Raw genomic sequence first — 13999 nt, forward strand, 5'->3', positions numbered from 1 at the left:
ATGCGCATGCACGGCAAGAGCCATGCGCGCATTCAAACCGCCCATAGGAAAGCATTACTCAATGCTTTCCTATGGACGTTCAATGTCTTAGAATCGCGGAAGCTCCTCTAGCGGCTGTCAGTGAGACAGTCGCTAGAGGCTGGATTAACCCTCAGTGAAACAAAACTGCTATGCTTTTAGCTGCAGGGTTAAAACTAGAGGGACCTGACACCCAGACCACTTAATTGAGTTGATGTGATCTGGGTGTCTGTAGTGGTCCTTTAAAGGACCACTCTAGGCACCCAGACCACTTCAGCTTAATGAAGTGGTCTAGGTGCCAGGTCCAGCTAGCTTTTACCCTTTTTTTTTATAAACATAGCAGTTTCAGAGAAACTGCTATGTTTATACTGAGGGTTAAAGGACCACTCTAGGCACCCAGTCCACTTCAGCTTAATGAAGTGGTCTAGTGCCAGGTCCAGCTAGGGTTAACTAATTGTTTTATAAACATAGCAGTTTCAGAGAAACTGCTATGTTTATCAATTAGTTAAGCCTTCCCCCTAATCCTCTAGTGGCTGTCTCACTGACAGCCGCTAGAGGCGCTTGCGTGATTCTCACTGTGAAAATCACAGTGAAAGCACGCAAGCGTCCATAGGAAAGCATTATGAATGCTTTCCTATGTGACCGGCTGAATGCGCGCGCAGCTCTTGCCGCGCGTGCGCATTCAGCCGACGGGGAGGAACGGAGGCGGAGAGGAGGAGGAGAGCTCCCCGCCCAGCGCTGGAAAAAGGTAAGTTTTACCCCTTTTCCCCTTTCCAGAGCCGGGCGGGAGGGGGACCCTGAGGGTGGGGGCACCCTCAGGGCACTCTAGTGCCAGGAAAACGAGTATGCTTTCCTGGCACTAGAGTGGTCCTTTAAGCCAGCCTCCAGAGCCTCTAGTGGCTGTCTCATTGACAGCCGCTAGAGGCGCTTGCGTGCTTCTCACTGTGAAAATCACAGTGAGAGCACGCAAGCGTCCATAGGAAAGCATTATGAATGCTTTCCTATGCGACCGGCTGAATGCGAGCGCGGCTCCTGCCGCGCATGCGCATTCAGCCGATGACGTCTCGAGGAAGAAGAGGAGGAGGAGGAAAGCTCCCCGCCCGGCGCTGGAGAAAGAGGTAAGTTTAACCCCTTCCTCCCCCCAGAGCCCGGCGGGAGTGGGTCCCTGAGGGTGGGGGCACCCTCAGGGCACTCTAGTGCCAGGAAAACAAGTATGTTTTCCTGGCACTAGAGTGGTCCTTTAAGTGTTTGCATCTGCATGCACTGGTGTACATACCGCGGTCGCAGGGGTCGCAACCCTGCAACCCCTGCGACCAGGTGCCCGCCGCCATGTGTTGCAGCCCCGGCCTGCGCAGGGATCAATTTTCGCACCGGGGCCTCATAGGTCATGTGTACGCCACTGCCCCCACATTTCCTAAACCCCCAATTAGAGCGTATACCCTCCACTACAGCCCCTGTCCCCCACTACAGCCGTGCCCCCTTACTCAGCCCCTGTCTACTGGTTTTAAAAGTGTAAAGTTTTTGTGTGTGTGTGTGTCAGTATGTCTGTGTGTGTCAGTTTGTCTGTGTGTGTGTCAGCCACTATGCCTTTGTGTGTGTGTGTGTCAGTATGTCTGTCTGTCTGAGTCAGTATGCCTGTAACCGTGTGTCTTTCTGTGTGTGCGTGTGCCTGTCAGTGAGTGTGTGATTTTTAGTGTGTGCCAAATCAGCAAGTGTGTGTGTGCCTGTCATTGAGTGTCTGTTTAGGTGACAGCTTCCCCTCCCCCTTTTCAATCACATGGGGAAGGTGTTTACTCTCCTCTTGGTGCAATGGGCCACTTGACTGGATTTGCCCCCCCCAGGCCTAAGGCTGCCAGCCCTCCCCTGGTGCTGCCTCTGTACTTTGTTATCTAACGCTGCTCCATCTCATATTTTCAATTCAACATTTAGTCCATAAAGGATACAACACATGCCTGTGACAGTACACACAGCGCTGTAATTTATCAATAAGAACATGTGTAAAACTGACACTACTTTATGACTCAGCTCACCCGTTCTACTTTCACTTTAAGTCTCAAGAGCGTCCCTAACGACCTTGATATAGGTCTCAAACCCCGCCCACCGGTCCTAAGCCCCGCCCGCCTCTCGTGCACCCCGTGTTACCAGCGCAGCACTGCTTCCATGACGTGTGGCTGTTGCTGTTTAGCAGCGTGCTCTGTCTCCATCAAGTGACTGTGACCTCACAACAATACCTTGGTCACAGCCCAAAGACACAAGCGTGCGATAGGCTGCAGCTGCCCCGCCCCCTTCCCACCTCTCCAGCTCTCGGCCAATCAGAGCAGAAGAGTAGTTCGGCTCCCAGTGTGGAAGATGGCGGCGTTCTGTGCGGTGCTAGCTGTGGGTAGCGGCCGGTGTGCACGGCGCATGTTGCGGTGGCCTCGAGCCAGCGCGCGGGTTTCGATCAGAACAGCTGCCCACTTCACTTTCCAGGCGGACCCCGAGCCCACCGAGTATGGTGAGAAAGCCGAGCCTTGGGAGAGGGAGCGCGGTGACAATGGGGGCAGATGGGGTCCTGCATACCCTACCTGACTGTAAATAAACCTGTGTGTGACTTTCAATGGAGGCAGGGATGACAATGACAAAGTTCTAATCAAGAGCATACACTGTTATAAAGCATCACAAAGAATAAACATTGGAATAATGACTTGAAGGACAGATTGCATTGCTGAAACAGAATAGGATCAATAATATTTGTAATTTTATATTTTTCTTATTTTGGCCGCAAGTGGCGGGAGCCACGTGCTACACGATCGATGTCCTGCCCAAGAGCCACTTTTGCTGTGCAGCCGCAGTCTTGGCAGATGCCATTTGCAGCGTTGGCTGATGTCGTCTTACTGGGCATTGCGTGCTGCACGCCCAAGATCTTTACGCGCGCCACATGATGAATGGTTGAGGCTCGAATGCTGCTCCTCCCCACAAACATGCACGAATACACAAGCACATCCACACACACATAAGTATTAACACCCATTGACACACTCACAGACTGGGCCAGTGCAAGACTTTTTGCCACCCTAGGAAAAGTTATATTTTGCCGCCTCTGGCTGACTCCGTCCCCGGTCATTTTATATGTACACATCCATTTTCACCGCTTTCTCTTGACTTGCTTCACTCCACCTCCTTTGCACAACATGTTCTTTACAGCGCTAACAATTGCACGCAATGCACCAGACTACACCCCCCCCTTCCATGTCTCTCTGCCCCCCCTCCATAGTTCTCCACATTCTCTCCTACCCTTCTTTCCGAGCGCCTTCACAGAGTTGGTGCCCTGGGCAAAGGTAGCACTGGCTCCGATCACAAACAGATTGGTGCCACCCACCCCGCTGTTTTACCTGCCATGGCAGGAGAAGGGGCTCTAGTTGTCCGGCATACTACCTGTTGTTTTAGACTGAGCACAAGGTAGTCACATTATAACCGGCGCTCTCCTGCTAATTTAGTGTGCAAAAAAAGGCGGCTCAAATTGCCACCTCTCTAGAATTTCTGTCTGGGGCCATGCACCTACCTGGACCAATTGTGGGGTCCGCTCTGGCTATGTGGTTGACCATTTTTGAAATGTATTTTTTGAATGCTTATGTAGGAGAATGCATGCTTGGTGCTGTGTGTGCTTTAGACATTGTGCTGGCATTTTGTAGTTGTGTGCCCTCCTGGGTACTGCAAGATTTTTGGCACCACATGCTGTTGCTAAGTTGACAAACTTGTTTGTAGGAAAAAACTGTTTATTATTGGCAAATAATGAGTTCTTTTGTTAGTAAAAAAATACTACTCCTCTCTTGACAACTTGTGCACTTTGTGTATCAGACTGCACGGTTAACATTGTGCCTATTTCCTAATGCTCGTGCACATATAGACACCATTGAACATCTTATGAAGTTGATACAAAAGGGGCACAAGTGCTAAACTCTTTGGTTGATGTTACAAGACAAATAACATGCCCAACGAGGGCCAGTTTTTAGTTTTGACACTCTAAAAGGAGACCAAGCATTTTCTCATGTATTGTGATTGTGGCTATGTGATGTGTTTGGAAGAGAACCATTTATGAAAATTGAGGGAACATTTTTTTCCATGTCCTTGAATATACTAGGAGTTACTGAAACATGCTTTTTTTTTTTTCCTGCTTTTGTGGCAGCCTGACTATTAATGCAACAATTAATGGTTGCTTGGCAAGGTCGGAAATGTTGCTGTGCAGGTCAGCATATGACCCCAGAGCTGTAACTATGATAACAATCTTTAAACCTGCATTTCTGACATTGATGTCATTGTTTCAATAGGTTTGTCACTTTGAGTAAAGCATTCTGCAGCATCGGAATTCCGAGTAGCTTTCATATTTTAGACTTAAAGGACCACTCTATGCACCCAGACCACTTTAGCTTAATGAAGTGGTCTGGGTGCCAGGTCCAGCTAGGGTTAACCCATTTTTTTTTTATTTTTTATAAACATAGCAGTTTCAGAGAAACTGCTATGTTTATAAATGGGTTAATCCAGCCCTCAAATCCTCTAGTGGCTGTCTCACTGACAGCCGCTAGAGGCATTAGCGTGATTCTCACTTTGAAAACTCACAGTGAGAGCACGCAAGCGTCCTTAGGAAAGCATTGATAATGCTTTCCTATGAGACCGGCTGCGCGCGCAGCTCTTGCCACGCGTGCACATTCAGCCGAATGGGAGGAGAGGAGGAGGATCGGAGGAGGAGAGCTCCCCGCCCGGCGCTGGAGAAAGGTAAGTTTTAACCCCTTTCCTCTCCCCAGAGCCAGGCGGGAGGGAGTCCCTGAGGGTGGGGGGCACTATAGTGCCAGGAAAACGAGTGTTTTCCTGGCACTATAGTGGTCCTTTAAATAGTTGCATTGGAAAGAATCTTAAAGTCCCTTTTTAAAAATTATTTAGTAGATATACCCATCAAAAACCATAGATGGTTCCCGCCCCACCCCCCCAAAGTATGCCCAGGTGTGGCACTCACATGGTGAGTAGTCAGCGGTTTCAGAAGAGTTGGCTAAAAGCAGTCAGCTAATAACAGTGGTTATTGTGCTTGGAGTGTTCCTTTAAAGAAACACATTATACCAGGGATAGGCAACTTTTGGCACTCCTGATGTTGTGGACTACATCCCCCATAATGCTGGCAAAGCATCATGGGAGGTGTATTCCAAAACATCTGGAGTGCCAAAGGTTGCCTATGCCTGCACTATACAATATTCATATGAAACATAAGAGCAAGGATATGGAATTTATATTGCTTGCCACCAAGGACATGCAGTTTTTTTTTTGTCTTTAGTCTTCCAGTGGGTGCAGACCACTGTAATTTCTTTCTCACGGTTCAGCATTGTCTTGTCAGTAAGTCAGAGTGCAGCCACTGATTTCCAGCATGCACTCTAACTCACTGACTGCTGAACTGTGAGGAGCAATTACTTGTCTGCCTCTTCCCCTCCTCCCCCCTTCCTATGATCCCTTACAAGACTTCCATGGATCCAGGACTCCCATTGGAGCACAAGAAAAATTAACCAAGAAAGCTTAGTGAAGGCGGAAGAAGGGGGGCACAAAATAGCTCTATACATCATTTACGGCCCCGACCTGTTCGGCAAACCGCCAGGGCCACATGTTAAGGTGCCCATCTGGTGGCCCATGCCAATTGTCAGCGCGACCGGGCCCCCTGTGATGAGATCATATGCTGGGAGGAAGTGACTCCCTATCACTCCTCCCAGCTATCACTGAGAGCCGCGTGGGAGGAAGCAGAGGGAGTCAGAGTGGGAACTCTGATTCCCATAAACCCGAGCCACCACTGGACCCCAGGGAAAGTCACCCTCCTGCACCTAAAATGTAGGAAACAGGAGGGTGACTTAAATATTATGTATGTATGTGTCTTTGTATGTATGTTTTTCGTGTGTCTGTGTGCCTGTCTGTTTCTGTGTGTGTGTGTGTCTCTGCCGGGGCGTTAGAGGGACCCCATGGGTTGTGTGTACGCCTCTGCATACAGCCACCAGACACACACATTATATATAGCCAACACATATACTTTACATACAGGCAATCCTTGTTCCCAGACTGACAGAAGAGCTATGTGCTGTACTCTAAGTGAGCATAGAACATAGCTCTTTAAATAATTTACATACCAGGGCTAAGTGTAATAATGTTCAGCTTTTGTTAATCTATACTATATCTTTGCCCCTGGTAAGGTCTCCCTGCTCCTTGATCAATGTTAGGTTTTGCCAGCTGCCCAGCACCGAGCATTGTGTATAGGAGCTGCATTATGAAAGGGAGATCTCCCTCTCATGCTGCAATCACACAGTACAGAGGGATCCCAAAGTCCTCTGCACTGTCTGAACTGGGAAATGTCAACAGAGGGAATCCCTCTGAGTTGGAATTAGGGGATGTTTTAGGGGAAAAGGTATAGATGTGCGGTGTCATTTTAATAAAGAACAGTGGCAGAATACAAATTTGGAGTGTTTGCAGTAGTGGTCTATGAATTTTCTCAAAATAAAATACTTATACTTAAAATTCTTATTAATTTATGTTTACCTAAGTTTGTGATAAAATGCTTAATTGCTCCTATTTGCGTAGCTTGGGGAATCTAAAAATATATATGTTTGAGTAGTGGTTTTGGATTATGTGACGATTATAAAAGTTGTAATCTCAGTATGCCAAATTTTGCTAAGTGTTTTTTTTTTTTATCTTTAAAAACGTAATTCACTTCTTGCAATATGGTTTTATAACTTCTAAAATTTTATTCAAATCTTAGACATATTTTAATAAGCACTAATTAGCAATTTATTGAGTTAGTTTTCTTTAATTGCAATTGGTGTATAGAAGTTAAAGCAGCACTGTCACCCCCATTAAAAAAAAAAAAATATTTCATTAACATTTTGACTTTGATAGAATGTCAGTGAAATTCTCTGTATTTCTCCTCGACCTGACTTTTTTTAGACTCTGAGTGGAGTCTAAGCATCAATCTCGACAGCCGTCACCAGTAACGGCTGCAGGGAACTGTCTGTGTCTATGGAGGATCCCGCAGTCTTGCGGGGATGCTCCATAGATCTATGCTCCCTTGATCTCGAGAATACAACAGTGACGGTGGCCTCGGAAGAGGACCCTCTGGATTAAGAGGGTGGCGCCTGCGAAGTACAGGTTCAGACACCCACCAGACTTAAAGCTGCGATGTCACTATCGGGGGACTTTTCAAATTTGGCAAACTCCCCAAACTGTGAAAGTGTTACTTTAATGTAAAACTTTTTTTTTTTTCCTACTTAATATTGTGTTGTGTATGCATATAGGTCATGAAAAGAAAGCTCTATTCATTTTCTTAAGAATATTGGTAACATATATTGGAAACAGTAAAGGAAACTTCAAAGATCACACCATTCCTTTAGTTAGAATTGGGGATGAGTGACTTCTCCAAAATGCCTCTGTCTTCAAGCATTATTTTAGACATGTGATTTAACTGTATTTACTGTATGAGCATTATGCTGAAATGCAGACATTTGTTTTACATTCTGTTGACATTTTAGTAAACTGTACTGCTAGTGATGCCATAAAGTTCAATGTATTTTTGATTTAATTATATTTTCATACCCAAGGTGAAACATTGCAAACTAAGATACCGTATGCTGTCTAAAGCTTTTCGTTCACTAAATATTTCAATAAAGAATAAAATACAAACAAAAACTAAAAATGTACATATGAATCATTTTAATGTTTGAATAGCATCTATACACAAAATTGTTGTTTCATTATACATTTATGGGCTAGTTACACTGATCAGCCACAACATTAAAACCACTGAAGTGAATAACATTGATTACATAGGTTCAATTGCACCTATCAAGGGGTTGGATGTATTAGGCAGCAAATGAACAGTCAGTTCTTGAATTCCATGTGTTGGAAGCAGAAAATATTGGCAAGTGAAAATATCTGAGGGACAAATAGTGGTAGCTAGATGACATCAGAGCATCTCCAAAACTAGAAGTCTTGGTGGCCCAGTATATGCTGCTTGGCAACTAACAAAAGTGGTACAAAGAAGGACGGCGCATCAGGGTCATGGGCACCCAAGGCTCCTTTGGAGGCCCAGTCGGAGCTCCTGTCTAGAGGTACAATGGCATGGCGCGCATCCCTTAGGCCACTCACCGCCTTACTCCGCGCACACAGTATAAAGTACCAGTGGCGCACACCCCACAAACTACAGGTGCTTCAGGAGGACGATACGTACCTGATAGCCGACCTACTGGAGGCAAGAAGGCACCTGGCGGCCTGGGGCCTCTCTCAAGACGCCTTGCAGCAGCCTAACAAACCCACCACCACCCATGCATGGAATCTGGCCACCTCCGATACATTTGTCCCGAGAAGATCCACCCCAACGGTACCATCAGTGAGCCAACCATGAAACCTTATGTGGACTTAAGGATCCTCACTTCTCGACTATTGCTGTTCCCTGGGCTATAAGGACTGCACTGTTCATATAACGGACTACCCCCTAAAGCACACCCGGAGCATTTTTTCTTTTTTTCGATTCGTTTTACCCATTCACTCAGGAACTATCCGACACCAAGATGCCGCAGTATTATATTTGAGAAATGCCTCACCCAACTACTCTTTAGACTGGGCGACCCCGCCTAGGTCTCCTATCTATGACCAGACTTTTACAGAAGCCCGTTGGCTCAGTTTATTCAGCAGTTTGTTTTTTGTGTTTTGTTTTTCCCATAGGCTTTTACTTATGTTTTTTCTCTTTAGCTACAAATGTGTGGGTTCTCTAATGGGCTTACTCCTCCTATACCTCCCCCTGGGGAAGGCTGCAACTAGATAGGCCTTATGGCATAGTAGACTAAGAGCAAGTTCACTGCCTCTCCTACGGATAAAATCGCAATTAGCGTCAGTTAATTAGTCTGTGGCCCTAATGCTGATACTTACCTACACAGAGAGCTCGGTGTCCTAGGGCGCGCAGACTCGCCCAACTGATATCACTGTATTACTGTATTGTGATTGTTTTGCTAAGCTGCCCTGGACTATTTTGTTATATAATCACTGAATGTCGCTAGATATGTGTCCAACGTCTCAATATATCACAGCGCGCAAGATACCTATCGCTAGTAGTTGGCCTGTCTTTCCTGAGCAAACTATGTCACCGAGCAAACCAGCCACAGAGCTGACTCCCCAATTATTTGTTTAGCCTACTATTGCCTCCACGCAGGCTTTGAACGTAACAATCTACCACTGAACACCCTAACTCCCTAGCGCAGTTAAGATGATGTGTTAAACTGTTTTGCTCTAGTTAAACGAGTAATTCACATGTCCTGCTGAGCAGAGCAGAGAACAAGAAAAATTTCCGGAAAGCGACATCAATGCATGTAAAAATGTGCAGCATCATCCTATGCCTAATTAGTATGAATCCAAGTCAGAATAAATGCTCAACCAGGCTGTGTAAGCATAGTAAACCTGATTAGCAACACTCAAATGTATAGAACCACTCTTATATTATCTCATGCTATTTTGTTATATTTAACCTTGTATCTCACCTCTTGATAAGCGGACCAGGCCAAACTTCTTGGCAAGCGACAATAATATATAAAAATTGTGCAATGTCCTCTAATGCCTCATTACTGTAACACTGTGATGGAATAACTGCTTACCCATGCTGTCGTGGCATTGTAAACATAATGTGTTTTATTCGTGCACAAATAAAATAAAGAATTTAAAAAAAACAAAAAAACTTAATGCTGATCATCACATAAAGGTGACAGAACACACAGTGTACCGCAGTTTGCTGCTTATGGGGCTGCATAGCCGCAGACCTGCTAAAGTGCCCATGATGACCCGTGACCACCGCCGAAGCGTCTTCAATGGGGAAGTGAGCATCAGAACTGGAACATGGAGCAACAGAAGGTTGCCTCGTCTGATGAATTGTTTTCTTTTAGATCAAGTGGAAGGCAGTTTACCTAGGAAAGAAATGGCAGCAGAATGCTCTATGGGAAGAAGGCAGGCCGGCCATCAGAGACACTGTTATGCTCTGGGAAACCTTTGGTCTTGGAATTCGTGTGGTTGCTACTTTTACTTCATGGCAGTGGCCTATTTCAGGATAATGTACCCTGCCACATTGCAAAAAAGTTCAGGAATTGTTTGAGGAACATAAAGAATTCAAGGTGTTGCCTTGGCATCCAAATTCCCCAGATCTCAATCTGGTTTGGCATCTATGGGATGTGCTGGAACGACAAATCCAATCCATGGAGGCCCCGCCTCAGAACTCGCTGGACTTAAAGAATCTGCAGCTAATGTTTTGGAACCAGATACCACAGGACACAATTCAGTGGTCTTGTGGAGTTTATGCCTCGACACATCAGTTATTTTGGCAGTAGGAGGAGAACCTACACAATATTAGGCAGGTGGTTTTAATGTTATGGCTAATCAGTGCATATGCATATTGCTACAAATCACGTTAACTGAGTGAAATTATATATATATATATATATATATTATAGTGTTCTTGGCTTAATTACCATGCAATTCTTTTTGCATACATAGTACCACTGTATTTTTTTTTTTTTTTCAGCGTTTCGGCTATAAGACATGCTTGTTAGCATTTATATAAGTATGTGTCAGGGTACCTGAGGCCTCTACCTCTGAGAGAGGTAGAGACTTAGAAGTTTTTCCATCCGGACGGCATGTCTCCTCGGCCCCTCGCGGTTCTATCGGTCTTGCTAACGCCGGCCGCGAGGGAGTCACTTCCTTTTATAGCAGGAGGACCGGAGGTCGACGTCATGACGCCAACCCGGAACGTCCTGTCACTCAAATCTCGGGAGACGAATCAGGACTCGCCGGAGGCGTGTCTTCTCTCCCTAGCCAGGATACTTAACAGTGGCTCTCTCATTTACTCATTGCCCTGTCGTGGTTCTAGTCCGCCTAGTCACACAGTGCTTTGTTATTCTCTTGCCTTTTGATTCTGATCCGGCTTTGGTATTTACTCTCCTGTCTTTCTGTTATCCTTGACCCGGCTTGTCTCTCGCTTACCTGTCTTCTCGTTCCCTCGACCTCGGCTTGTCTCTGACCATTCTATCGTAGTTATACGTTAAGTCCGGCCATTCTAAGGACCGGTATACGTATCAGCTACTCTTTGTACTCTGCGTGTTGGATCCCTGACCCGATCCTGACAGTATGATACAAAGTTGTATATAGACCATTGCTTTCTTAACATGTCACTTCTTCTCTTTCCAGACCTTTTTTTTTTTTCACGTTTTTTTGGATGTCACGCCGTGTACTGATGCCGGAGCCGGAATATGACGTCATATTCCGGCTCTGGCATCAGTGCGGTGCGTGAGGGAGCTGAAGAGGGAGCACTCAGGCGAGAGTGTTCCCTCGCGCGCCCGCCAGGTGACACCAGGGCCAGCCTCGCGGGGGCCCCGAGGTGGCCACACTGGGCACATACCGGGTCGCAGGGCGGCCGGGCCCCCTGGTGGGCCGGGCCCAGTCGCAGCTGCGACCCCTGCAACACCGGTATGTACGCCACTGCTCCTCACACTCTCTTTCACCATATTTCTCGTCTTCACACATTCATCACACACACACATCTGCTACTCTTCCCATCTAAATATCAGTTTTCTATTTCTTTGGTCTATTACTTCTCATAAATCTACATGGTCTCAATTGCTCAGCGTTATACCTTTCAATGTATATACTTTATCCTCCTTTTGTTTTTATAAACTCTTGGTATACATAGCATACTACCCACTCATCACTCTTTTGTACCGCGTCACCATATTTACCAGACGCGATCACGGCCACACTAAGGCACATACATCACGTCCTTCACGCATGCACGGTCACGCTCACCAGTCCACACAGCGTCTGAGCACAGATCAAGGAGGGTACACCTGCACTGGGTAAGGAATAACCTTTTTCTATGCTTTATGCCTTAAACAGAGTGTTTACATATGTTTATTCACATCTTGATAAAGACCTTTGGGTTGAAACGATCGCTTCATACAACACAACCTTATTTTTAAAAATCCTTTGAGTGCTCTCTTCATTCATATTTTATATATTTGTGTGTGTGTGTATTAAGGCTTTTTGGACTGTAATTGTGGGAGGGGCATGTTTTCCTTACTTAAAGGGTCCTTACATTACTCTACCCCGTTCATGGTCTAGCGATTTGCATGTGACTACTTCCGGGTCCCGCGAGGCCAATACCCATCCTCATTACGTAATACGCCCATTGGCCCATCCATAGTTGGCATAGATAGAGCCTCTCAAGCCGCTTGGCATCTAGCAGGGCCTCACCTGTCACCAATCTTGTAGAATTGTTTCGCCACTTGGCGTTCGTTAGCAAGCCAGTACATCTATAAGGTATACATGTACTATTGGTAAACTTTGTCATTTAGCATGTCTCGCATACAAGAAGGTGGCGAGGATCTATCTCTGCCCAGCACTCTGGCTAGATCCGGTACACCTTCACGTAGAGGGGGCATGGCTAGCCTGTCATCTATCAGATCCTGGACTATCCCCCACATTACAGCCGAACTAGGGAAACAACACTTTGGTAGAATTCCTAGTTTCAGGCTTTTCTGAAGGTTTTCATACAGGTATAATACACATGCCATAACCTTCAATCAGCCCAGAAAGAACGCACGAAATTGCAGAAGGGTTCCTTTTAGGTCCTTTCCAGTCCCTGACATTTACTTCATAAAGGACAAACCCTATCGGTGTTGTCACAGGAAAAAAAACTCCATGAAACCAAGATTAATCATCGACCTGTCAGAACCCCATACCTCAGCAATTCATAGTCTGAATTCAATGATCCCTTCTGAGGAGTTTACGCTACAATATACTACCAGTGACAACGCCATTGCAGCTATCATTAGAGTAGGGGTAGGAGCATGGCCAAGCAAAACAGACATAGTAAATGCATTCAAACTCCTACCTATACATCCTACAGTCTGGCACCTATATGGCATCAAATGGAAAGGCTTATACTATTTATTTTATTTTATTTTATTTTTCTCCCGATTAACTTTTGGCTCAAAAATAAACCCCAATTTCTTTGACATTTTTGCTGAGACATTATGTTGGTTACTCCTGAATATTAACAGATGCCCCACAGTCATCCATTACTTAGATGACTTCCTGATGGTCGAATATAATGCCCTCCTGTGACGAGAGCAATCTCGCCACATTGCATTGGAGAAGCCTGGCTGCCCGCCTCCTGCCTTTGGACTATGGCCCTGGGAGATTGGGCCCTTTAAAAACAGTATTCGGCCCTAACAGAGTGCATGTCACTCATTCTGGCCCTTTAAACACAGTGGGGCAATTCGGTACTTGCCCTGTGTGAGCGGTGATACCCCCAAATAGCTATGCCATGGAGCCTATTCATATAATGAAAGACTTTAGCTCCATGGCAATTGAACTGTGTGAATAGGATCTGAGCACTATTCGGTAGTTTTGTGCGTTCAGATCCCAGCTATCTGGGGATATGTGAAATGTCTGTGTGCTTTGTGTAAAAGGTGACTTTATGTATTTTTAAAGAATTTTATGTCTTTCTGTAACCATGTGGTTAATGGAGTCTGCCTCTAGCCCTGGATAATTGGATTACTTTCCCCTTTGTCTCCAGGATAGAGGCCTCTGTAAAACCTGCTTAAACCAGATTGCCATGCGGCCAGCCAGGGACCAAAATATACTTTTACTAACTTTTGAACCCCTGGTCTGATTCATGCCATTTTTTTAATATGTTGTTCCCTTGAGTGGATTGATTGTGAATATGTAATTTTTATGTGAAGGTTTTAGAGTTATGAATGTTGGGTAAAAAGTATGTTAAACTGTAAATGTTCTGGCCAGCAGATAATTGAGCTATGTGTATTGTAAGAACTCAATTATCTAGCCTGGCCCAGAGGAGGAGTTTTGTGTTGCATAAATTGTGAGTTCTGTGTGCCAGTAAATCAGTCTTGTTCCAGCATTAAGCTTTGGCTCATGTGTGGATTAT

The 13999-nt window shown here is 45.5% G+C and overlaps 1 protein-coding gene across 1 annotated transcript in view; it reads left to right on the forward strand.

Moving 5' to 3' along the window:
• Positions 1–2337: 2337 nt before the first annotated feature.
• The window catches only part of BCKDHB (branched chain keto acid dehydrogenase E1 subunit beta), a 270779-nt gene continuing 259117 nt past the window's right edge, over positions 2338–13999 (forward strand). Inside the window, exon 1 of the mRNA XM_063443021.1 lies at positions 2338–2512. Coding sequence (XP_063299091.1) covers positions 2368–2512 — 145 coding nt within the window. The 5' untranslated portion in view covers positions 2338–2367. The remainder of the gene's footprint in view (positions 2513–13999) is intronic.

The sequence above is a fragment of the Pelobates fuscus genome, chromosome 2 (assembly GCF_036172605.1).
Source record: "Pelobates fuscus isolate aPelFus1 chromosome 2, aPelFus1.pri, whole genome shotgun sequence".
In the NCBI taxonomy this organism is placed as follows: Eukaryota; Metazoa; Chordata; class Amphibia; order Anura; family Pelobatidae; genus Pelobates; species Pelobates fuscus.